Source organism: Apium graveolens, chromosome 4 (assembly GCF_009905375.1).
Source record: "Apium graveolens cultivar Ventura chromosome 4, ASM990537v1, whole genome shotgun sequence".
Lineage (NCBI taxonomy): Eukaryota > Viridiplantae > Streptophyta > Magnoliopsida > Apiales > Apiaceae > Apium > Apium graveolens.
Genome location: NC_133650.1, coordinates 7,448,941 through 7,475,295, shown reverse-complemented (window position 1 = coordinate 7,475,295; position 26,355 = coordinate 7,448,941). Strand labels below are relative to the sequence as shown.

The 26,355-nt window shown below is 34.7% G+C and overlaps 2 protein-coding genes across 3 annotated transcripts; one reads left to right on the top strand and one right to left on the bottom strand.

Annotated features, from left to right (window-relative positions):
- Window positions 1-706: 706 nt before the first annotated feature.
- Window positions 707-1,701, top strand: LOC141717635 (high-affinity nitrate transporter 3.1-like). Its single transcript, XM_074519788.1, has 2 exons — window positions 707-1,019; window positions 1,109-1,701. The coding sequence occupies exons 1-2, from the start codon at window positions 749-751 to the stop codon at window positions 1,591-1,593; spliced, it is 756 nt and encodes a 251-aa protein (XP_074375889.1). The 5' UTR covers window positions 707-748; the 3' UTR covers window positions 1,594-1,701.
- An 8,839-nt stretch (window positions 1,702-10,540) lies between these two features.
- LOC141717634 (serine/threonine-protein kinase AFC2-like) lies at window positions 10,541-14,388 on the bottom strand. 2 transcript variants are annotated; one of them, XM_074519786.1, is made up of 12 exons: window positions 14,155-14,388; window positions 13,132-13,318; window positions 12,711-12,737; window positions 12,485-12,638; window positions 12,352-12,400; window positions 12,139-12,253; window positions 11,830-11,921; window positions 11,561-11,717; window positions 11,387-11,451; window positions 11,210-11,307; window positions 11,017-11,119; window positions 10,541-10,925 (listed from the first exon to the last, which is right to left on the bottom strand). In XM_074519786.1, exons 1-12 carry the CDS (start codon window positions 14,254-14,256, stop codon window positions 10,779-10,781), a joined length of 1,296 nt encoding a protein of 431 aa, XP_074375887.1. In that variant the 5' UTR covers window positions 14,257-14,388; the 3' UTR covers window positions 10,541-10,778. The 2 variants fall into 2 exon arrangements, with proteins under 2 accessions (XP_074375887.1, XP_074375888.1); XM_074519787.1 differs by lacking the exon at window positions 13,132-13,318 and having other exon boundaries at window positions 14,155-14,308.
- Between the last annotated feature and the right edge of the window lie 11,967 nt (window positions 14,389-26,355).

Genomic DNA, 26,355 nt, shown 5'->3' with positions numbered 1-26,355 from the left:
CTCGGGGCTTCTGTTAATCTTTCAGAAGGATCATATCTCAGCAAGCCCTGAAGAAGATGTATAAAATCACCCGCAGAATGATCCGCATGCTGCATGATTAAGTTCTGCAACAAAAATCAAACTGAGTCATTTCCGTTCGAGTCATATATCGCAAAGGAAACTCCATCCAAGACCTGAATGACAGACAAAACCACACTCTAAGTCTCAACATAACATTCATTGTGTAAATTTACAGTTTAAGATGTAACAAATCAACAAATGTAAAACGTAAAAACGCTTACCCAATATTACTTCTGGTTCGCGGTAATGCCACATTGAAACGATGTAAGTTTGACTCTGGCGATTTAAGTTTAGGTCGTTTGGAGTTTGGACTAGTCATTTCATTTTGATATGATCATCTGGGAGCGTGGCACAAGTAGGAGCTGTGGGCAGATATGTTACATATTTTTTATTGAATTAGTTTACGGAGAATATAGCTTCTCCAGCAAAGGAGATAGACGATTCAAACTCATGACCTTTGACGTCTTGCACGGCCAAGGGGCCAAGAAAATTACAGACGATAACTTTTGCCAGTGAAACAAAAAATTTGCTTAACCACTGTAAAACACCGAGAAGTCTCTGTGCCTTCAACAATGTTCTGTCTAATATAATGGTACATAAATAATAGAAATCAAAGTCAAATGTTTTTAATTAAACTCCGAAAACAGACCTTTTGTATCGGCACAACCGTACCCCTTGATCAATCTTGATGGCCACTGTGATTTTAAAAAATAACTTAGTAGTACCTCTATATAAAGCATCATCACCTGCACTAAATAAACCAAATCAATCTCTTCATCTTCTCTTCTCTTATCTGATATCCTTCAGAGAAATTGTCGTATCAATCATGAAGCTCCCAACTATTCTGTTTTTAGCTCTAACCTCACTTTCCTTCTTCGTGTTGAGTTGCTATGCTAGCGGGACTCTATCTGCCCTACCAAGATCTCTTCTAGTCACATCATCACCAAAAGCCGGGCAAGGTATGTACTTATTGCAGTTATGATTGTTAATATCTTTTCGCTTGGTGTTAATATGGATTTGTTCAATAATTGGTTGAAATGAATTGCAGTATTAAAAGCCGGGGAAGTAAACATCACAGTGACATGGTCTTTGAACAAAACCTTATCAGCTGGAACAGATTCGGCATACAAGACTGTCAAGGTGAAGCTCTGTTATGCTCCCATCAGTCAAAAAGACCGTGGATGGCGCAAAACAGAAGATGAGCTTAAAAAGGACAGAACATGTCAACACAAGATTGTGACAAAACCATACAATGCTTCAACTAATTCTTTTATCTGGACTATAGCAAGAGATACCCCCTCGGCAACATACTTTGTCAGAGCTTATGTTTTCGACGCAAAGGATAAAGAAGTTGCCTACGGCCAAGCCACTGATGCTGCTAAGAAAACTAACTTGTTTGAGGTAGAGGCAATTACAGGGCGCCATGCGTCCCTCGATATTGCCTCTGTGTGCTTCTCCGTTTTCTCCATTGTGTCATTGGCTGGTTTCTTCTACTTGGAGAAAAGAAAGGGAGGAATTTCACAGCAAAAGTAGAGTTCTATGGTTTGTGTCTGGTTGTTATTGTGTTACTGAATATGTAGTGTTTAACTACGGGTATTGTGAATATTTTGAAATGTATAATAAAATTGTATTTTTAATGAATGGAGTTCCAAAAAGATGGGGGACATAAGTTGAACTTGTCATCCACAAAACACAGTCACTAGGCAGTAGGCAGTCAATCAAGGAAATTTTTGTCATGAATATAATAGCAGTAAACCAAATCAAAGAAAAATTCAAAGAAAAAGAGGTAAATTATTGATGTGGTTTGATCCATTAGATCTAGTAATCTTTTTTGTTAATGATGTCATATTTCTCTAGTTGATGTCATATCCCGGATAAAATGAAACCGACACCTTGGAAAGAAAAAATGAAACAGCCGCCTCATAAATTTTTAAGTAATATAAAGATAAGATGTTATTTTGATATCAAAGAAAAAGAGGAAATAAGAAGTAAATTACTGATGTGGTTAGATCCATTAGATGATGTCATATTTCTCTGGTAGATGTCATATCCCGGATAAAATGAAACTGACACCTTTGATATTTTAAATATCCCGGAAAAAATGAAACAGACGCCACCTTAGATATTTTAAGTAATATAAAGATAAGATGATATTTATTCGAGCAAAAATACACTCTAAATTGTGATTGTAGATTATAAATGAGGCAATGACGGAATACCATAAGGTGATAACGGTGTACGATAAACTGTGCTAATTTAGAACTGACCGGAGGTATACGTGTCCTGAGATAAGCTAACGTAGAAATAAGATAAAGGTGTGACATCGCGTGAGATAAACGGTACTAATTTAGAAATGGCAGGAAATAGGTAATACGAGTAAGCTTTTACGTATGCTGACCGATACTAATTTACTCCCACACGACTAAGGTTGTTTCAGTCCACCACAGTTTCACGTTTGACATCAATTTAAAGTTTTAATTTACGTATTGAAGTGTATAACTTTCACTTTAAAAGTTTGGTCCTCCAGGAAGGGGGAGCCTTGCTTGTACAAACTTGTTGAAAATATGATATCAATTTAAAGTTTTAATTTACGTATTAGATCATGTTTTCTGAAATTAGTGTGGCTTGGCCTTGTACACACCATAGCAATAATTGTGGTATAGACAATAACAATTGAAGCAATTAATGCAATTGAAACCTGTTGAAAACATCTTCAAAATGATTGACATAAGGAAATTAAGAACTTCTTAGAGCAATTTTAAGATACATAAGAAATGTCAATCCCTGGCATAATAAACTCACAAATTGCTTGTCTTTATTCCATAAGATTTATATCAACTGATTGAATGACTTTCCGTCAATTCCACATATTTTGAGCTCTATCTAACTGTATAATGTGCAGGGGAGGACCGAGGGGGTGGCTAGTAGAGGTGGCCAAACGGGCGGTTCGACCCGCTCGAACTCGCCCCAACCCGTTTTTTTATTCGTCTAAATTCGATTCGTAACGGGGCGAATTAAACTCGGCACGGACCGTGAATAGTTACGGGGCGAATACGGGTCTAATTTTTGCTAAACGTGGATCGGCACGGCACGACACGGGAAACCGGCACGGCACGAACTCGAACCGTCGAACCGTGCAACCCGTGAACCCGTGCACTTCAATTATTTATATGTATTATTATTATTATCAAGTATCAACGTGTATGTACATTTAGCTTTGCATGTTTATATATTTTTATAAGATTTAGCTGACTCAATGTACTCATACGGAAATCAACAAATCAAATCACACATGTGACACCCTCCTCCACTTTGCACAGCTTGCAACTAATTGTCTTCTAATTAAATTAATCAAAAATTGACTTGCTGCTACTATGCTACTTCACGCGCAACCAGTTCGACTCGCATCGACCCGTTCGACCCGCACGCCCCAGCACGTACGGGCTCCTCACGCGCCTGAAATTCTGCCGCCTGTTCCTGACTCGTTTAATTCGTATAACCCGCGAGCTGTGCACGAGTTTAACTTCCGTTATTCGGACCGAACCCGGCACGCCCCGCCCACTACAACGTGCCGTTTACGAATCTAGATGTAAGCAAACCGGCCCGCTGAAAACCCGGCTCGGCACGCACGGACAGCACGTATGGCCACCTCTAGTGGCTAGGGTTGGCTCCAGCCCCAGAGAATTTCTATAATGGCAACATTTTACATGTAATATGATATTGTATGATAATTCAGCCCCTTTAATCTTATTTTTTTAGCCCCTGTTGATCTTCTGATAATCTAGAACATCCCTAAATAGAACGCACAAGTAGTTACTGATTGGTGTTTGGTGCTTGTGTATCAGGTGCTTAAGTTTTCTTAACAAAAATAATTATTTTAATGTTAATTATATATATATACCACTTAAGATTAAAAATGGCCTATTAGTATTTTTTACAGAAAATCGAGAATTTAGCTCCACTCAATAAATTATTTAAACATCTATTTTAATTTTTCAACTTGTAAATTTATATCTAAAAAAACAAAAAATAATGTTAAAATTAAAATTTATGTATAATTTTATTTTTTATATTGATGAAAAAAATTTAAGAACTAATTTTTTATTCAGCCCCACACAGTAAAATATTCTGGGTCCGCCCTTGGATGTGTAACCGTAAAATATGTCCTTAATTTACAAAAATAAGATAAATGACTTGTAAATTCATAATGCAAAGCAAATCCTGTATTACAGTTAGAGGTGGCCAACCGTGCGGGTCGGGCGGTCCGGGCCGGGTTGGAAGCGGGTTGGAACCGGAAAAATTGAACACTTAACCGGCACTGGGAGGCGAGCGAACCGGGCCGGGCTGGGTTGAGCTGACATACGGTAAACCGTATTCGGCTCGGTTCGCGGGCGGTTCGCGGGTGGTTCGCGGGCGGTTCGCGGGCGGTTCGCTGGCGGGTTGAACAGGCGGGTTGGCAGGTTGAACAGGCGGTTCCATGTGTTGTGTTTGTCAAGTGGATAGAATTGTCAGATTGTTATTTTATTGTTTTTATGCATCATAGGCTATACTTTAGTATATACTTAATACTCACCCGTGTATAACAACTGTTTCTTGTGAATATATGATTGTTACAGACTTACAGGTGCTCTGTCCATTTTAATATTTTGTATATAAATGTATTTTTTATATGTGGTTTTCAGTAAAGGATTTAATTCCAGTGGATGAAAAATTGACATGTACATCTATTATTCCACCCTTAAAAAGATGATAAAGTAAAATATATTCTGATCTATAGTTTTGTTATTTGTATTATCTATTATTCTGACCTATATTTATTTGAAAAAACTACCAAGTTCTTTGTAAATCAATTAATTTTATTATTTTAAATTTTTGGTTAGAAAGAGGACGGTACCTCTTATAAATTTTATTAATTTAAAAAAATTACAAATGATGTGAGAGGACTCCTCTCTAAAAAAACGGAACAAACCGCATCAAATATTAAAAAATTACAAATCAAATAATATAAAACTTTTAAAAAAATTACATTAAATATTTGTTCTAAAGTTGTTCGTTAGTTGAGGTTCCCGATTCGGATGAAGTATCCATTGTCATCCATGGCTCGTCGTCATCGTCGGAGTCTTCTTTTCTTCCTTGTTGTCTTTTATCGGCTTGATCCCAATCTTTTTTGCAAACTAAAATCTTTACAACGTCTGGCGCAAGACTGGATCGCTTCTCATCTAACACTCTTCTGCCTGCACTAAAAGCGGACTCGGACGCAATTGTAGAAGCCGGTACAACTAAAATGTCCTTTGCAATTTTTGCTAAAACCGAAAATTGTAACTCATGATTCTTCCACCATGTTAGTATATCAAAATCATCATTTAACTCATAACTATATGAAAAAAATTCGCGAACCATACTAGTGGCAGAAGAAGGTACGGTAGATGACTCGGAAATTCTACATTTTTGTTTTTTGGTTAGTATAGATGAAATGGTACTACTAAACCTACTAGAAGTATTACTGCTCTTCGGTGGTATAGTACTTTGAGTTTTTGGAGCATACATATCTATAAGACGAAACAACAAATTTAAACAATTAGTTACATATAAAACATGATTATATGAAACTCCTAACACTGCATAATAATGTTCTAACATATTTTCTAAACCTTCCTTCCTAACACCGGGATCAAGAAGACATGCAATACCATAAATATACGGAAATTCGGTAAAGTGTTCGATCCATTTAATTTTCATATCCTTAATAATATCACTAAAATTATCATTTTCTTCGTATTCCTTTAAAGTAGTAACAATGCTAACACATTCAATGATACAATGGTGTACATTTGGTTCATAAACATAAGAAAAAACCTTAGTAGCATGCGCAAAACAATAAAGTATGTCACGTACAGTAGATGCTAATTCCCAATCTTCCTCGGTAATAATTCCTCCTTCGTATTGGTGAATTGGATCGTCGTTATATAAGATGGTAATAATGGGTTTATATTTAATTGCTTCAACAAGTAATTTATATGTCGAACTCCATCTTGTAGGACAATCGATACCCCATTTTTTCGGCCTTAGTCCATTTTCTTTACACAATTTCTTGTACCTAGATCTATATTTACCCGCCAAACGTAGATACTTAATTACCTTCCTAATAGGTTCTAATAAATTAGTTATTTGTTGAATTCCTACTTGAGCCGTTAAGTTAACTATGTGAGCACAACATCTAATGTGTAAAAATACTCCATCTAAAACTAAAGGAATTTCGGTCCTAATATAATTAATACATTTGTTGTTATTAGCAGCATTATCTAAGGAAATTGTGAATACCTTGTTAAACAAATTAAATTCCTTAATTGTATCTAAAATTCTAGACATAATATTATAGCCGGTGTGTGATTCGTCCATAACATCAAATGCAATAATTCGTTTTTGTAACATGTAATCGACACCAATCCAATGAACGGTAACACATATATAAGGCTCACCTTGACTCGAACTCCAACAATCACTAGTTAACGAAACCATACCATCAAATTCTCGAAAAAATTCAATTAATTGTACTCTAGCGCAATGATATTGTGTTATTGTGTGCCGTTTTAGTGTGTTTCTAGGAATTTTTCTAAATGCCGGATTTATCGTAGTTTTCATCATATATTCTAAATTATCACTCTCACCGTGAGAAAATGGTAACTCGTCTAGTGTAACAAAAGTAGCAAAACTTTCTATCATTCTATCTCTACTATAGGAAAAAGGCATACCTCCACCTCCCGTTGATGTCATAAAACCACCGAGTTGCGATTGTTGTGGACCTCTTCGTGCTTCTCCGCTTTCGTGACTCGCCTTCGTAATAGAGTGAATATTCTCCAAATGTCGGTTTAGTGTTCCCGTGCCGGTACCTCGAGCGTAACTAAATGGTTGATGTGGTCTACCATTTTGTACACAAATCAAACAATGTACTTTAAATCTATTCGGATTATCCGGCACAACTTCTTTCGAAAAATATGTCCAAACGTGCGATGATTGTCTCGAACTCGTAGCACCTACAGAAATTTACAAAATGAATAAAATTAGTTAAGGAATTTACAAATTACAAATCGAATAAAATTTAATATTTAAAGTCAAATTACAAATCGAATAAACTTTGTAAACTGAAATTTATAAAAATTAATTTACAAAAATCGAATAAAAACAATCAACAATATATATAAAAACCAAAAACACACAAAAATAAGCAGGAAAATGAAATACCTTCTTCGGTATTAAACGTCGATCCGGGTCGAGGCGGTAGCATCGAAGTGGCCGGAGTTGAACCTTGAGAAGAAATACTCCCTCTGCCTTGTTCCATTTTTCTGAGTTAGTTGATTTGTGAATTGAATTGCTGTGAATCTGTGAATTTGTGAATTGAATTGCTGTGAATTAAATTGTTGTTGAAGCTCTGAAGATCGGAGAAGAAATGGAGAAATAAAGTCGGAGAAGAAATGGAGAAACTATAACTAATTGCTGTGAATTTTGATTGTTGTTGTATGTACATATTTATAAGCTGAGACTGAGATTTTAGGACCGTTGGAGACTGAGTTGAGTGCAGACGACCGTTGGAGGAGGAGGACGTTGTGTTGCAGACGACCGTTGCAGAAGTTGTGTTGCAGACGACCGTTGGAGAACGGCGCGTGACGCACACCCGTGCGGGCCGTGCGGGCTGTGCGGGTTGCACAGTTCGTGCGGCTCACGCGGGCTTCGCCTGTGCGGGTCGTGCGGGTTAGTGCCGGTTCCGGTTTTTTAAAATTAAATTCGTATTCGGTTCGCTTATTTCGGCGGGTTGTGCGGGTTTGAACCGGCCCGAATCGGGCCGAATATTTTACGGTTTTCGTACGAGCCGGTCCCGAATGTGCGGTTCGAACCCGCACGTTTGGCCACCTCTAATTACAGTAGTGTTACATGCTACTATGCTAGTGACCGTGTGATATTCATCTCCACACTGTTGGATGCCACAGAAGCTTGTAATAAGCTACATATTCTTCTCCAACTTTGCTACCTAACGGTGTGTGAAGTGCACAAAGTCTTACATAATAAATAATAAGTGTCAGCGGTCCTTAATTTTGTGATTAACAATTAAAACCGCAAATCAAACGCGATAAATACGCCAACTAAAAAAAAGTTGCCTCCGGGCCAAGCCAGTGGCGGGTCCAGAGGGGTGGCCCCCCTAATTTTTTAAATAAAATCTGAGTAGTATGCCTAAAAACAGAATTGTCATAGTAGTTTAGCTGGTCGGTAGTGGAGTTATTTTCCTTGGACAACAGGGTATGCCCTTTTATCTCTACTTCATTTTTTTTCTTTGTACTCTTTTCTACCTGTATTTTATGTACGTTGATGTACTCTTCCTAACATATAAATCATGGTGAAGAGGTGAGATATGCAGAGTATTTTCATAATATATATATATATATTGACTAATTTAGTTTATATATCTTACAATTAAATATATATTCTAACAAATCTCGGGGTTGAACGAGAATCGAATCGAATCCAGAACCTGACAACAATAAGTCCTTAACCACTTGCTGAAAGGGGGTGCCTTGCTAGTACAAACTTGCTGAAAAATTGATAGTGGCAGATACCTTCTGATCATGTTTGCTGAAATTCAGAGAACCAACAACCCCATCATCAAGGCATTTTTATCAACTCTCTTGTCTAGCGTCCTCGTCAATTGTAACATGATTTTTAAGCAATTGAAGTCAACTAAATTATGTCACATACGCCTATATATAATTTCAAATTAGGTCATATATTTAATTCACGTCGTAAGCATTAGGTAAGCATTAGGGTGTACACAAAACGATCTTATTTCGGCCGATACAAACCGATTTTTTTCAACCCAATAAATATTTGGGTTGAAAAAATATTAACCCGATTTAATTGGATTGAATATGGATTTCAATACTTTTAAACCGATCCAATCCAAGCCGGTTAAAAACATACTTACACATTAATTTATTAATTTTATAACTGTGAATATGTTCGGGCCTAATAGATAAGCTCATTTATATGTAGCTTATAACATCAATCCTCAATATGTAAAGAATATGCCACTATTTTCGTTTATCGAGTTCAATGTTTAAAGAATATTTAAAGGCTAAGTATTCTATTACCACTCTATTTTGGATTTTAAGCCATATCTGACATGGATTATTTTTATATTTTATTGAACTATTTTCAAGTGTTTTAGACTTTGAGACTTTCTGTTTTATTTTATAATTATTAATATTAGTTTTGAATATTTACCAAACCGGTCAAACCGATTCAAACCGAAGTATTACAAATTGGGTTGGGTTACAAATTTAAATGATTCGGTTTAGGTTGAAATTTTGAAAACCCGAATTAATTGGGTTAAGCTGATAAGTTCTCTCAACCCCCAACCGGATCCATGTACAACCTACTAAGCATGCTCAAACATCTTATCGCACTTATTCAAAATATAGAAAAAGGATGTCAACGGTAGGATTGCTATACTTCTGTCATTATGTTATTGTAGTTTCTGGTGGCAGCTAGCCTTCATTCTTTTTCTTTAATACTCCCTCCATCTCATATCATGTGTCTTCTTTAAATTTGTGCCGGTCAAATTGACTTATGTTTGACCGAAGTTTATTAATAATTTATAATTGAACAAAATAAAAAAATTATATCACCGAAAAGTAGTGTTCTAAAAATCCCCGATTTTTAAAAAAATTCCCGATTAATCCCCTACAAAGTATCCGACCGATTCGATCTTTGAAATCCGATTTATTTTTACGATTTTTTCTTTATTGTAGTATATATAATTATTTATTAAAATTAAAATACTATATTAATTTAAAAATGAATAATTATAGAAATTATGATATAATAAATATATATTTGTTAATAAATAACTAATATAATCATAATAATATATTAAATATAATTTAATATTATAATACATCCAATTTTTACTCCGATTAATCCCCGATTTTCAATTAATCCTAAATCGATAGCTCGACCGATCTTCCCCGATTCCCGATTTTTACAACATTGCCAAAAAGTAGATTAATATATAATTTTTAGTTTTTTAAAATAATATACAAGTAAATATTTAATCGTTGGTCAAAAATTGATCAATTTGACTTTTATAAAAGAAAATGTGACACATAATATGAGATGAAGGGAGGTGATGAATACACACCCTTACACAATCTAAATCATTTTATTGCACATCAGTCTCAGAAATTTGGTGGCATAGCAAGTTTATTGAAAGCCTAAATCATTTTCTTTAAGAAGTTATAACCTGCAATTAAATTAATTATTGGCACACCCATGGAAATTGTCAAATTAAACAAATTTCATAAAAAATAACTCTCTACGGAGCAGTAACTTGTTCAATGATTTACAACTTCATTCAATAAACTAATCAACCTAAAGCAGAGTTCTCTAGTGAAGCATTTCTGGATGATCAACTTGCTGATTATCCAGTCTATAAAAAATTTTAACCTCACCTTGCTTTAAACAAATCAGTCTTTAAAAATATTAAACCAACCAAACACAACAATCAGCAGCGATGATACAGATCAACCTTTTCATATATATACACTGGCCAATTCATGGAAATACATTACATAAAAACTAACTACAACTTAATTTGCTGAGACACGGTACATACTGTTTTCAACAGGTGGTTCACCGAGTTTTATATTTCCTTCCCTTATTCTCTTCTATCATCTCCTGAGACTATCACCAGTAAAAAATGGGTGTCTCAGGGCTTCGCGTGCTGTTAATCTTTCAGAAGGGTCATATCTAAGCAAACCCTGAAGCAAATGTATAAAATCACCCGCAGAATGATCCACATGCTGCATTATTAAGTTCTGCAAGAAAAATCAAATTCAGTCATTTCCGCCTCGGTCAAAAACAAATTATACAGCATATGCCATGTACTGCAAATACAATGACACTGACCTGGAGCCGAGGCAGCTTCAGAACAGCTTTGATGCTATCTCTAGAGGCTGCACCATCTGGCCAGTCCAACCTTGACTTTCTAACATACTTCTCCCCGTGACGGCTGAGGAAAAAAAATGCGGTTAAAAAACAAATTCCTAATTCATGTGGTACAAAATAATGGAATTGCACAAATGATATTCAGTTGACTTACTCTACTCTTTTTAACATGTGCTGAGGCATAGGACCAAGGACCCTCTCCATCATAGCAAGGTGTTCTAGGTTTTCGTGTGTTTGAAACAATGCTTCACCCTGTATATTATTGACTTTCATCAAAACTCACCCTGCTTAAATACTTAAAAATATTAATTTTGGGTAATAATGAACATACTGAGCAAAGCTCTACAAGAATGCACCCTACACTCCATATATCGCACGGGAAACTCCATCCAAGACCTGTATGACAGACAAAACCACACTCCCAGTCTCAGCATAACATTTATTGTGTATAGTTTACAATATAAGATTTAATAAATCAATAAATGCAAAATGTAAAAAAGCATACCCAATATAACTTCTGGTGCACGATAATGCCTCGTAGAAACAATGTAAGTTTGATTCTGGCGATCATACGTGGTACTACCAAAATCAATTACTTTAATTGCACTGGACTTGGGGATCCTTTTACAATATGAACTGTCTATAGGTGATCTTGATGAACCCTGCAAAACAGAACCAATCGGATTCAACTGTCTATAGGTTGTCTATCCGTTTAAGGTACTATAGTATTGTCATCTTTATTAGGAATTAGCTCCAAAAAAGCGCCTACAATACCTTGTAATCAGGAATTTTTACATACTCCGGAGACACAAGTAATATGTTCTCTGGCTTCAAATCAGTGTGAATGAGACGCAAATCATGCATGACTGCAATTTATAGATCAGAACAAATGAACATCCAAGGAATGTGGAAAAAAAAAAAGCAGATGCTCAACTCAGACTTCTAACATGTGAAAATAATTTGTTTCTCCGGAAAATATCATATTTTGGTAGTCGGATGACAAAAATAACACGTTCAAGTGCTTGGAATAGCCAAATTAAATATAAACAAAGAAATAGTCGTGCAAGTATATTATTTACACACATGCTACACAGTCCAAGAGTTGTCTGCCAATCTCACGGACAAGATCAATGGGAAAGGAGCGATAATTGTTTTTCCGTAGAAAATCGTATAAGCTTGGTCCTAGCTTCTCAAAAACCTGTTAAAACCATTTAAATTCATCCAAAGAACTCAACCCCCGCATTATTTTTCCAAATTGGGGAAATCAATCCACCAAATCATTATATGTTTACTTACAATACAGATATGGTTACGATAGTCAAACCAGTTCCTTATTTGCACACAGCTGCAATGAACAAAATATTTTAACAAACAACCAGACAAGCTAATAGCAGTGCAAAAGGTTTTAAAAACCAAAATTCAAACTTACCGGTTTCCCCCTTTATCATTTTTACCAAGCTGTTGCAATACATCAACTTCAATCATTGCTGCCTCGCGATATTTCTTGATACCACGAACAATTTTGATTGCAACCATTTCCCTTCTCTCTTTATCCCAACATTCTAAAACCTGTCCAAAGGTGCCTAAAATAAAGAAGCTGATGAGCATCATATATCAAATTCCAAACATAACCACAAGTAAAAGAGACTTTATACCTTCACCCATCTTGCTCATAATTTTATCTGTGGCAAAGAAAACAAATCAAACACAAAACAATGAGAAATAAATAAATAAAAACAGGCTTTGCTATCATATAATAGTCAGATAATAAACACATTAGAACACATGATCTTGATATACTGGTCGACTGAAGAGTCTTTTAAAAATTAAAGAGTAAAACAAATAAACAGTGAACAACTACACTCTCTAAAGGAAAAAACATCTTGTAACAATAAAAAATGACAATGTATTTGAATAAGAAACCCCATAAGAGAAAATTTTAGTAAAAAATTATTTTTTTTGTAAATTGAATGTTAAATCCAACAAAAAAGCTGTGCAAGTATCAAAACATTATGTGCTGTTTACACAACAGTGACAACATATTCAAGTTTCAATAATGGTGGAATAGGTAGTTACAGCGCGATGTTAGATTATCTCCAACAGCAAACATAAAATGTCCATCTTTGTCGTCTGGTCGCCACGGGGGAGAACCATTTCGTGCCACTCCCTTAACAAATAAAGAACTAGTATTGTCTGTGGGTGCCTTTGCAGTAAATCCATTCAGACTTCCAATGTCTTGTTCATAATACAATCCTACCTGAGCCTACACACACATTCATCCATTCACACATATCTCTCAATACAAAATTAATTCAATTACCTCCTTCGTATCCTTGAGAACTTAATATCCTTCGAAGAGATATTTGGTAAAAATAATCATCACACTTTAAATGTATCAAAACATCATTCTTCATTAACTCAACACAAGCAAAATGATAGTAAACCTATATTTTTTTATAAATCACACACACAAAACAACCTAAACTAATTTGATCATAAAAGTGCTAATCATGCAGTTTATGAACAAATGACTAATAACTAATTGCAGATCTAAAATTTTAACGAGGTTTAGTAACAAAACTTATAATATATATACAAATACAAAACGAAATTCAAGTACTGCAAATTTGCAAGTAGCTGACTGTTATCGAGAAATCTTCCAACATAATTTTCGAATGAAACTCTCATATTCAATTTTTATTCAACACCTTTTAAATCTCTTTAAGGTGATTTCAATTACTGTGCTCAAATAAATCAATATATACATACATATATAGGCTAAAATCTCAAATCAAATTTCATAAACTTTATATGTACAATTGATTATAATTCGCAAAGCACGTGTACACAAACAGCAATAAACTACACATATATGCATATACAAGTAGAATTTTACAGATAAATAGACACTTACAGCGCAAATCGAATTAAATTTCACAGATCTGTATAATTAACATCTAATCCATCATATAAACATCAATTAAAAGAACAATTCAATATAAGATACATTAAAAATCAAAAAAATTATCAGATCTGACAAAAACAAACAAAAATACGTATAAATCAATGAATCTAAAGCATAAATAAGCAGATCTATACCTTAGGGGCCTGAGGAACAACGTCCCAGCCCAAACGCTGTCGTTTCCTGGGTCGACGATCCATATTTGTGTGAGGAAACTCGATCGCGCGTTCCATCTCCATACTCGATTGAAAAAGCTGTGATTTTTACGGAGAGATCGAGAGAGGAAAGAGATTTTTGTGTAACTGAGGGGCGTAGAGAGAGAGATGTGTGGGAGAGAGATGAAAACCTAATCGCGAACCTAATATTGACGTACAGCTAGCGATTCGTTGGAGAGACTAAGATCTAACCGTACACGTGTAAAAGATCGAAACGTTGGTTGGTTATGATTGAGTAGATGAGTTTGTGGTGTTAACTGTGGTTAAAGGTGTGGTTAAGTTTTGATGCTCGTTGAGTTAGGCATATTCGGTAGGGCATCTTAGATGCGCATTTGACCTGTACTCTCTAATGAAATAAAAGTGTATTGCTATTGATTCTCTTCATTTTTCACAATGGTGGCTTATTTTTTTCCATTATTTAATGTTAAATATTTATATAATTTTTATATTTGTAGTTTTGTGTTTGTGGGAAAGTGAAGGAACTTTGGGTACTTTAGTATTTTTTATATAAAAAAGGAGAAAATATTAATAAATATTTTAAAGTTATTTTTTTCTTTTAAGCTCTCACTATTTTTGTAAAATAAATTTTAGCGAAAAAGTGATAAACGATTTCAATTAATTTTTTTATCATTTCAATTACATGAATTTTAAATTCTCATGTTCTTTTTTATTTTTAGAGAAATGGTAGGTATCTCAAATATTTTCAAAATATTTTTTTTAAAAAAAATAAAATAATTACAAAATGACGTGTTATGACAAGTGTCGAAATTTAAATTATGGGCGCATGCACACATAATTTTGAGAAAAATTACCAAATTATAACATTATTTGGGAATTTTAACATTTTCCATTTTGTATTTGGGGACAATATAGAAACTTTTACTCTAAACTAGGGTTGTTCACGAACCAAGTTGTTCGCGAACAAGATTGAGCTCAACTCGTTTGTTAAGAGCTCATTCGACTTGGCTCGTTAACGAACTCGACCTCGAACAGGAAGGAACAGACAAATGTGTTCGTTAAGCAAAACGAGCTCGAGTCGAGTTTTGGGTTGTTCGGCTCGAGCTCGCACGGCTCGAGCTCGCTCGTTAAAACTCATAAAATTATAATATATCCTGAATATTTTTTATATAGGTAAGTCCTAGATTTAAATCATTTGAAAAGTAAATTTAAATTCAAGTAAATATGTATAAAAAATATGTATGGGATATTTTAAATAATAATACAGAAAACAGAATCGATAAGTTAAGAGCATGACACTAATTTATCTAATTGTTTCCCGGAAAAAAAAAACTGAAGCTGTAGAATCAACAGCAACACTACTTGAGGATTCAGTATCGTAATTGTAATTACCAGGAGATTCTTCTAGTCTATGATTACAAACATATTGACCATATGTTATATCCAAAGGAGTTATTGTCATTTTCAAAGTGGAGCCTTACTGAATTTAAATGGACTATCACAGATTAAACATTAAAATCTTATCAATCTTCAGTTACATCACTTAGTCCAGGCAAGAACCATCATAAACTTAAAAGAAAATAGTGAAAATACACAGACATAGTGTTCAAATTGCCATTCTTCCAAGTTCAAACTTCCAAGTGAAGTGCCAACATAATACTATATATACTCTTTTCGTCGAGTTCATATTACATCTCAAAAATTGAAAACCAAAATAAAGTTGCAACTTCATATTCCCAACTCGAACTTTAACTTCTCCTGCTTGTTCATCATTGTAAAAAACAAAACTCAAATTAATACAAGAAATATATTAACTATAATGATATAAGAATGGACATGTGAACATAAATTATAGATAATACCAAAATAAAGTTGCATTATGTTCTTAATAATATAGAAGAAACTTTATATACAACAAGTAACATAAGATTTTGTTTACCATTTATGCATAAATGATATTTTCTCCAATTAGATTTAAATTGTAAACATATTACTTTTAAACTAAGCATAATAGATTTAAAAAAATTCGGGCAAAGACTATTAGAAATTATAGACATTTTGTTTAGAATAGTATATGTAAGTAGGGCAGTCGTGTGCTAATATACAAATCCTTAAAAGGGGCAATGCAAATGAGCTAGAAAATGCCAAGTACGAACTCCAGAGAGCCTACAGGGGAAAATTTAATTTCCAAATTTCAACAAACATGAGCTTAAAACACATAAAGTGACCCAAGAACAAACCTAAGAATAACCACAAGTGTATGTTGTGTATCCCACATCGGAAAAAAAAAGCTCAAAAGCTCAACAAAAAAAGACCAGCGCTTGAAAAATTGGATGCAGTTGTTCAAGATTACAAAAATCTAAAACCCCAAAAACATTAGAGAAGAAAGGCTCATCAAGTCCAATTTTATTTTGGTCTCAACCTTCTGTTATGATAAAATGTTGTGTTTTTTGCTCAAGTCTATGCTCAGAAGCAATAAATGAGACATGAGAGGGATGAAAAACAAATAAAACTTCTTCTGATAATCATGTTTTGGTATCTAAAAAATGAGCACCACTAGGGATGCCAATTTAATCCGATCCGACAGATATCCGATCCGAAATCCGAAATTTTGGATAATCCGAATCTGATTTTTTAGATTTGGATTTAATTTTTGTACCCGGAAATTTTTGGATTTGGATTTAGATATAGTCATATCCGATCCCATATCCGATCCGATATCCGATCTGAAACCTGATACCCGATCCAAATCCAATCTGAAACCGAAACCCGAAAAAACCTGAATATATATATAATTTTAAAGTTATAAAATATATTTATCCTTTTTTAAGTTATACAAAAATATATTTTATATATATATATAAATTAAAGTTATAAAATATATTTGTCCTTTTTTAAGTTATACGAAAACAGATTTTAGAAAACATATCAATTCATTCACGCTAGGGTTACTCACCACCCCCCCCCCCCGGCCGCACTACACTGGTTACTTCGCCATACATCTATGATCCATCAACCCTACTCGCACCGGTTAGTTTCTTCAATTAATTACCGGTTTGATTCAGTAATTACCAATTAATTAGTATCTTTTATCATTCTCATGTGATTAATTGTGTGTTAGTATTAGTTTGATTGTTTATTTGTTTTATGCATAAACCCTAGAATCTACGATTCAATCAATCACAAATAACCTAGAGTTTATTGATTCATTTTGTAATCTTTTTCCGTTGTAATCGTTTCCATTTCTGCAATAAGCCAATCACAATAAAGTAGAGTCTATTATTATTTTATCTTATTTGTTATTTTCAATCAATTAACACTTTTATTATGTTGATTACCACTTTTGTTGATTAATGCTTTTGTTGGTTACTACTTTTGTATGCAGTCATGTCGACTTCACAGTCGGCTCTTAATTCTCGGTCTGCTCATGACGAACAATCTGAACCATCATCAACACCGGAGCTACAATTAGCCCCCATCGGAAATATCAGCACTTTCAGTCAAGAACCTTATGTGGTAACTATTACCAATGATGAACAGGTGGATAAGGAAGTTAGAAAGGGCAAAAGCGATGCTTGTAATCACTTCGATAAAGTGGGAACTGACGGTCTTGTGAAGGTTGTTTGTAAATATTGTCGTGCCAAGCTTAGAGGCGATTCGGCAGCTGGAACATCTCATTTAAATACTCATTCCAAGGCAAAACATCATAACAAGGGTCAAAGTAGTACAAGGCAAAAACGCATAGCGAGCAATTTTAGCAAAGACCATCTGGAATTAGCATATTATAGTTTCAGCCACGATGGAGCAAAGAAAGAGCTTGATGTTAGGCACAAAGCATGCGCTAAATAATTCACGCAAGTATACGTGTTCGCAAGTAATATAGAATGATTTCTAGTTTGTTCCCACAGAGACTCTGATTAATTATATTTAATTAACACTTACTCACCAATGTATGATTATTATTCAATGTCAAGACAATAACAATTAAGATTGGTTAACTAATATTAACTACGGGAATTAAACACTTTAATTAACAATATTAAACACACATGAGATCATAACTTCATAACTACTTCATTCAATAGTCATTGTTATTACCCTTAGCATGTAATGGTGATGAAATTAATCGAACAACACGAAACTGATAAACGCCAACTTTCGTTGTAAGAATATCATTCTACCAAGCATCCATAATTAAGATAGAAGTTGAATAGACATCAATTATGTTGAGACCCTATATGTCTACAGAATTTGACAACATAACGATTTAAGCGCAAGTTATTCATTATGATTACACAGGGCAAGTAAAACGGTTAGAGTTACCCACTAATCATGCATACAATACACGAACCTATGCTAGCATGGCAAGTTCTAAATCTCAAGATTCACTGTCGCTTCACAAGAGATTAACAGGCTATCTTACATATTTGCGACGCACATAAGAAAAATAAGCACAACTTATGCTAGATATCATACAATCACCACATACCAAGGTATTAAACAATTAACTAAAGAAATCCATAGTAAATCCACTAGGATCCCATGATCACGATTAGCCCATAATATAACTCATCGTCACCATGGGTTCATATGAAAGCATGATAATAACATAACGATATAAAATAATAAAAATACTTAATAAATAATGAAGTATGTCACAAGAGTATTAAGGTTCAAAGCATAAAGAAAACTAGCATCCACTGTTACAACGACTTAAAAGAATCACAAGATAAACATATGTTTCCTCTTCTTCGTTGTTGCGTGCTAAAACGGTCTTCTCGATCTTCTTGCATTCGCTCTCGATAAAGAAAACGTCTTCACATAAGGTTTATATAATAACCTAAAAGAACCAGCATCAACAGAAGCCCAATCGTACTCGAATTATAAAATCCAGATTCTAATTTTCCGCACACAGGCAGCGGCCTGCAACCTTCACGCGGGCGCCTGCTAGCAGGCGGTCGCCTGCTCCCATCAGGCGGGCGCCTGTAACCTTTCTGGAAAAATCCTTGGTTTACTTCTGTTTTTGCTGATTTCTTCATTCATCATCCCTAGACTGATCCCAAGCACTTCCTTAAGCTTATATTGATGAAATCCACCTATCTAAGCAAGTTATATCCTGAAATGTAAAAACACTCGAAAACGCGTCAAATACACAAAATACTCGAGTTCAAGACATTAATTCAAGTCGTTATGAGACGCTCTGAGTGGTATAAAATGCCACTTATCACTTGCTAAGATGATAATTATGCACGAATATCCTCTTTCTATTGTGGATCATATTGGATTCGAGAGGTATTCGTCATATCTTCAACCATTGTTCAAAGTTCCATGCAAAAACACCATAAAGAATGAGATATTTCATATTTATGAATTTGAGAAGGCCAAAACTTTGAGTTTGTTGCAGAGTAATTCGAGTCGAGTAGCCATTACCACCGATATGTGGGCTGTTAGCAACCAAAAGAAGGGTTACATGGCTGTCACATCGCATTATATTGATGCTTCTTGGATTTTGCAAAGTCGCATTATGAGGTATATTTTTAATTGATGCTTCTAGTTGATTTCTATTCCTTTATGTTAGCTGCTTGCATTATAATATGTCTATTTAACTTTTAGGTTCATTTATGTTCCTTGTCCACACACAAAAGAAGTCCTATGTGATCATTTGTTTGAATGTTTGATGGATTGGAATTTGGATAGAAAGATATCATGTCTCACTGTTGATAATTGCACAACTAATGATGCCATGGTTCAGAGTTTATTAGAAAAGTTATATACTTCTTCACTTGTTGTTGGTGGCACTTTATTTCATATGAGGTTTTCTGCACATATATTGAATTTAACTATGAAAGATGGATTAGAAGAGATAAGAGTCGGAGTTGAAAAAATTCGTAGTTCTGTTTTTTATTGGACAGCAACACCTAAAAGGGAAGAAAAATTCGAAGAAACAGCTCAACAGTTGCGAATCCAAATACTACAAAACTGGGACTTGATTGTACAACTAGGTGGAATTCCACTAATTTGATGCTTGAAACGGTTTTGTTATACAAAGATGTTTTCAATCGATTCGAACAAAGAGAAACTCAATATAATTGTCTTCCTTTGAAAGAGGAGTGGGATTTTGCTCAAAAAGTGTGTTGTAGTTTGAAATTTTTTTACAAGGCGATTAAAATCTTTTCTAGGACGAAATACCATACTGTTAATCAGTGCTTTACGAATATATGTGAGATTCGGCTAGCAATTACAGAATGGCGTGAAACTTCAGATTTTATGATTCAAAAGATGGCTGAGAAAATGTTGATTAAATTTGAAAAGTATTGGGAAGTAATGCATGGTATTGTTTGGGTTGCTGCAGTGTTAGATCCTAGGTACAAGATGGAGGTACCGGAGTTCTACTTCGAGAAGATTTTTGGGGAGTATTCATCGTTTCAAGTTAATAGTGTTCGAGATCTTTGTTATTCTTTCCTGAGAGAGTACCATGATAAGCTTGTTAAGAGTGATGAGGGCATTGGGGATTCATCATTTATACGCTCTTCTTCTAATTCTGAAAATGTTTCACAATATGACCTGTTCATAAGTACTAAAAAGAGAAAAAGGGTTGACTCTTTAAAGTCAGAGTTGGAGCATTATCTGGACGAGGATGTTGTGCGAGAAGCTGATGGATTTGATATATTAAATTGGTGGAAGGTCAATGAACTTAAATATCCTAATTTATAACTCATGGCTCGAGATTTCCTAGCAATTTCGGCATCAACAGTTGCGTTTGAATCTACATTTAGTTTCAGCGGCAAGTTGATAAGTCCACATCATAATAGGCTTCATCCAAAAACGATAGAAACTTTAATGTACGCACAAAGTTGGTTATGGGCTGCTGAAATGAAAGGTAACTGAATGAGAATTCGAATATTAAGCAATTGTAATTGATGTGCTGGTTATAATTACTTTAACTTTCAGGTGAGGCAACCACGGGATATGCAACTATATATAACGAATTCGAAGAAGAAGATTCATGTATCACCCGCGAAGTTTAAAGTTTGTTTCAAGTCGTCTCTTCTGGGATTCACCAAATGTTTCATGGTTTGTCTACTGTTTTTTCAGTGTAAACTTTCATATTTCTTGGATTGATTTTTCTTTTTTGAATTTCAGTTTAACTTTCTTGATTATATGTGTTAGTGAGAAGTGAGTGCACGTATTAATTTGTTTTAAGCAGCTGAGTTATCACATTCAGATTATATGATGTATTAATCTGAATTGACAAGAAATTTCACTTCTTCGATGCTATTTCTATTATTGGAGTCTGGGGACTCTTGGCTGATCTATTGCTTGCTTATTATGCTTATAATATTAATATGTGCAAAGGTGCATTGTTATTAACTCTAATTATTATTCTCATTTGCTTATTTGATTAGTTAAACTCGAATGTTGTTGCTGCCTTGAGCTAAGTGAGTTGTGATGGTTTGTTTTGGTTATTGTTAATGCTCTGCAGCCTTGTTGTTTTTATTGGATTAATTTTGGTGATTAAGTATTGTGCTTACTAGTCTTGTGGTATTAGAACTCTTGGTTGTTGATAGCTTAGATTGGTTTTGGATCTTTAACTGTAAGTCTCTGTACATTAGCATTAGTCTGGTAGATACCATTGATTGTTGTAAAGACCCTTAAAATATCTAAGATCCCCTGTGTTATTTTGTTAGTTGTCTTCTTGGTCTATATGTATTCTTGGTTGAGTCTAGTAGAGTTTTAGAACTCTGTCAATTCTTGCAGGCCCTATATAAGAGTTTAGTTTTCGAATCAAAGTTGTGGACTTATGCGTTATTTGATATGGCTCGTCTTGAATCATGTCTTTTTCCGTTGTTTGTATTTAAGAGTTTATAAACTCTTTTGGTTTCTTATAATCCATCTATAAGAAATATTAAATTTAGTTAGTATTTGAGTCATGAAAATGTGCATTATTGTGCATGTATTAATCTTTAGATTTGTAAGGTTTGTCTCTATCCTAGTACTTTCTGACTCTAGCATAATCTGTCTATCAATAATCATAGGAAGTAGATTATGCATTTATATAATCCTTACATATTCCTATTATTATTTTCAGGATTGACTATAAAGAGACGAATGGTTGTGTGATGTGATTTTGTAAGGCTGAAGATTCGCTTAATCCGTTTTGCTGTTGAACGATTTTGTGGACTATTTATAAGATTTTAGATTCGTGTTTATTTGGTCTTTTGAATTGTAAAGCCTGTAAACTGCTTTTGCTTCTTTATTTGTAAACCAGCCTGTTCTGTAAACCATCATGTTCTGTTTGATTATGAGATATATGTGTGGCGCCCTCCAAACCCGGGTCAGAAGTTTGGGGTCCACACACACACCTTATTTATAACCTGCTTATAACAATAATAAAGATAATAATAATATATGCAGTGACCCTACTTACCAACTACCACAGACCGCAACAGGTTAAAGTATGCACACAAGCCAAACACACTAATATATTACAAACCGTTCAAATCCCAATCATTCAAACTCAAACTGAGTATTAAACTTTATTACAACTTTTACAAACTTAAATTATCCCAAAAGAAGTCTACTAGCTTAGCTCGAATAACCTGAACCCCTAGCTCTTGCGCTGGACTGGGGATCCGCGGTACCAACTGGTTCCTTCTTAACTGGAAAAGAACAGAAACAATATCGCACAAATGAGCTAACTAGCTCAGCAAGTCACAATGACAAAACTGAGAATAATGATCATCAGGTGAACATGATTATGATATCAAGTGAACAATGAATTATGATTTAGAATTGGATACTATACTTTTAATTTAAAAACCAAGGTTAGGCTGCTGATCAGTCACGCACTAACCCCGAGCAAGGCACACAACATTGCTCTAACTACTGGATCCAAGACATACATTGGCCTAACTTGACCATTATATGGTCTGACCACGAATCAGGGTCCACAATTTTATAAAAACAATCCAATTCTAACATAATAACAAAATAAGAAATAATAAACAATAAACAATAACCAGAATCATTAACAACAATAAGTGTTTAATAATGAAAGGGTTTCAATCCTTTTAAGGATCAATAAGATAATTTCAAAGCTTGGATGCTGGGTAATGAAAGAATTGGATAACAAAGGAATCAACGTTTCAGGGTTTCAAAGATTTGGGCTTTCAAAGCATAAAATACAATGGTTTGAAGGTATAAGCAATCTGGTTCCGTGTTTAATATTTAATGTGTATGTATTTGTGGAGTAGTATTGTATATTTGAGGTTCGTGTTTGGGTATACAACAATCAATGGTATAGAAAGAATAAGGTTCATAGCTCTGTTGGGAACCACGGACTTAGGGTGTTACTACGTTTTACGATAAAGATTACGAAAAGAGGATTACCTTGTTAATGGTTGATTCCACGCTCTTCTATTGTATTCCCAAATTCCCTTGAGCGAAGTGTGGCCTCCGTCTTCTCAAGTTATCCTCTCTTCTTGCTCCTTGGTGGCTACAATATGTTTTCACACAATCCCAAGCAAGAAGAGAATAAGAATATATATAGGCTACAATAGAGACCATGGATAATTAGGTTGGGCCTTCTAATTACATCTTGAGCCTAGCCCAATGTAATTAAATATTAATTCAATCCACTAAAGAATTAATATTTGCACTACCTTTCCTAATACCGTAATTTAATTAATTCGGTTCCAATATTATTTTCTTATTAAATTCCCCATGTTTAAAATATCATATGTCCATTAATTAAATAAATTACTGATAATTTATTTAATTAATATCTTTTATCCTTGATCATCCACTCAACCTTTATTTAATTATGCCAGAATAAATTCCACCTGCAGGGTTTCACATAATTAAATCTTTTTGAGCTTTCAAGGGGACATCATTAACCTGAATATTATCAGGACATGGATTCCTTCAATAAATAATATCCACCATGTATATAATTCCATCACCCAAAATATAATGATATAATTCAAAAGAATTATTTCATATATAAATCAAAGCATGTAAATAATATACACGTGTCAATTACTATTTCCGGATTAAGAACCTAAGCATTAATAATAACATAGAATCTTAGTTCTCCTTCTTAATCAGTATTAAGGGAACAATTCTAAATTTAATCATGTTCAATATACACAAAGTATACTAGTATTATTTATTAGTCAATATAAACTAATCTAAATAATACTACAGCCATACCAGTGGATTGTCCAACACCACCTGTGCTGTGAACCTTATTATATTATATAACCGTATTTAACAATCTAATATTTTGTATCCCATTTGATACTAGATTGTTCATAATATATAATATTAGACAACATGTAAACATTCAAATGATTCTCAAATAAACTGACCAGAAATAAATGTACATACTTCAAATAAATATTTCCAGTATACACTAACAATCTCCCACTTATACTCAAAATATTCTATGTGTACATCAGTGTTTATTTAATCCACTATTACATAAAAATTTATGTGTCCATCCATCTGACTCCTATCGCTTCCACATGCTTGTCAAAAACCTTGGTTGGCAAGCTCTTTGTGAAAGGATCTGCTCGGTTGTCTTCTGATGATATGTGAGCCACAACTATATCCCCTCGCTTTACGATTCCTCGTATGAGATGATACTTACGTTCAATATGTTTAGCTGCTTTGTGGTCTCGCGGTTCCTTTGAATTTGCCACAGCACCAGTGTTATCACAATACACCGTCAAGCTCCTGGGCAAATTAGGTACCACATCTAAATCCAAAAGGAAGTTCCTGAACCATACAGCCTCCTTGGCAGCCTCAGAGGCCGCCACGTACTCGGCCTTCATGGTGGAGTCTGTAATGCATTTCTGCTTTACACTCCTCCATATAACGGCTCCACCTCCCAAAGTAAAAACATATCCCGAGGTTGATTTCCTCTTATCCCTATCTGATTGGAAATCTGAATCAGTATATCCCAAAGGAAATAGATTTGAGGCCTTATAAATTAACATATACTCCTTAGTCCTTCTCAGGTACTTGAGTATAGTTTTTACTGCACTCCAATGTTCCTGACCTGGGTTCGACTGATATCTACTAACCATGCCTACAGCAAAGCAGATGTCAGGCCTCGTACATAACATAGCATACATTAAGCTTCCACATGCTGAAGCATAAGAAACTGCTTTCATGCTCTCTATATCCTTAGGTGTCGAAGGACACTGCTTCTTAGAAAGAGCAACTCCATGCTTAAAAGGTGAAAAACCTTTCTTGGAGTTCTGCATGTTAAAACGAGCTAATACTTCATCAATGTAGGGCTCTTGAGATAAAGCCAACATCCTTTTCTTGCGATCCCTTATAACTTTGATCCCAAGGATGTATGCCGCTTCACCTAAGTCCTTCATGTCAAATTGTTTGAACAACCATGCCTTTACTGATGACAACATTTCAACATTGTTTCCAATGAGTAAAATATCATCTACACATAGTACTAGAAAAACCACTGCATTACCTTCACTTCTCTTATACACGCACGATTCGCTTGGACTTTGATCAAATCCATATGACTGGACTGCCTGATCAAAATGAATATTCCAGTCTCTAGAAGCTTGTTTAAGTCCATAAATAGACCTCTTAAGCTTACATACCAGATGCTCTTGGCCTTCCTTAATGAATCCTTTTGGTTGTTGCATATAGATGATTTCATCAAGACTTCCATTAAGAAAAGCTGTCTTGACATCCATTTGCCAAATCTCATAATCGAGATGAGCTGCTATAGATAAAAGAATACGGATTGACTTAAGCATGACTACCGGTGAAAAGGTTTCCTCATAATCGATACCTTCTTTCTGAGTATACCCTTTCGCAACAAGTCTTGCTTTCCAGGCTTTCACCTTTTTATCTAATCCCCTCTTTTTCTTGTAGATCCCCTTACATCCAATAGGTTTTATACCTTTGGGTGGTTCCACGAGCTCCCAGACCTGATTAGAATACATTGATTCTATCTCAGATTCCATCGCCTTTTGCCAAAGATCTGCATCTTTGTCTTGTACTGCCTCTTCGTATGTACGGGGATCATCATCATGTTCACCAGGGACCAAGTCTGAAGACTCTCCCAAAAATATGAATCTATCAGGCTGTTGAACAACCCTCCCACTACGACGAGGCACTGGTGCGGTA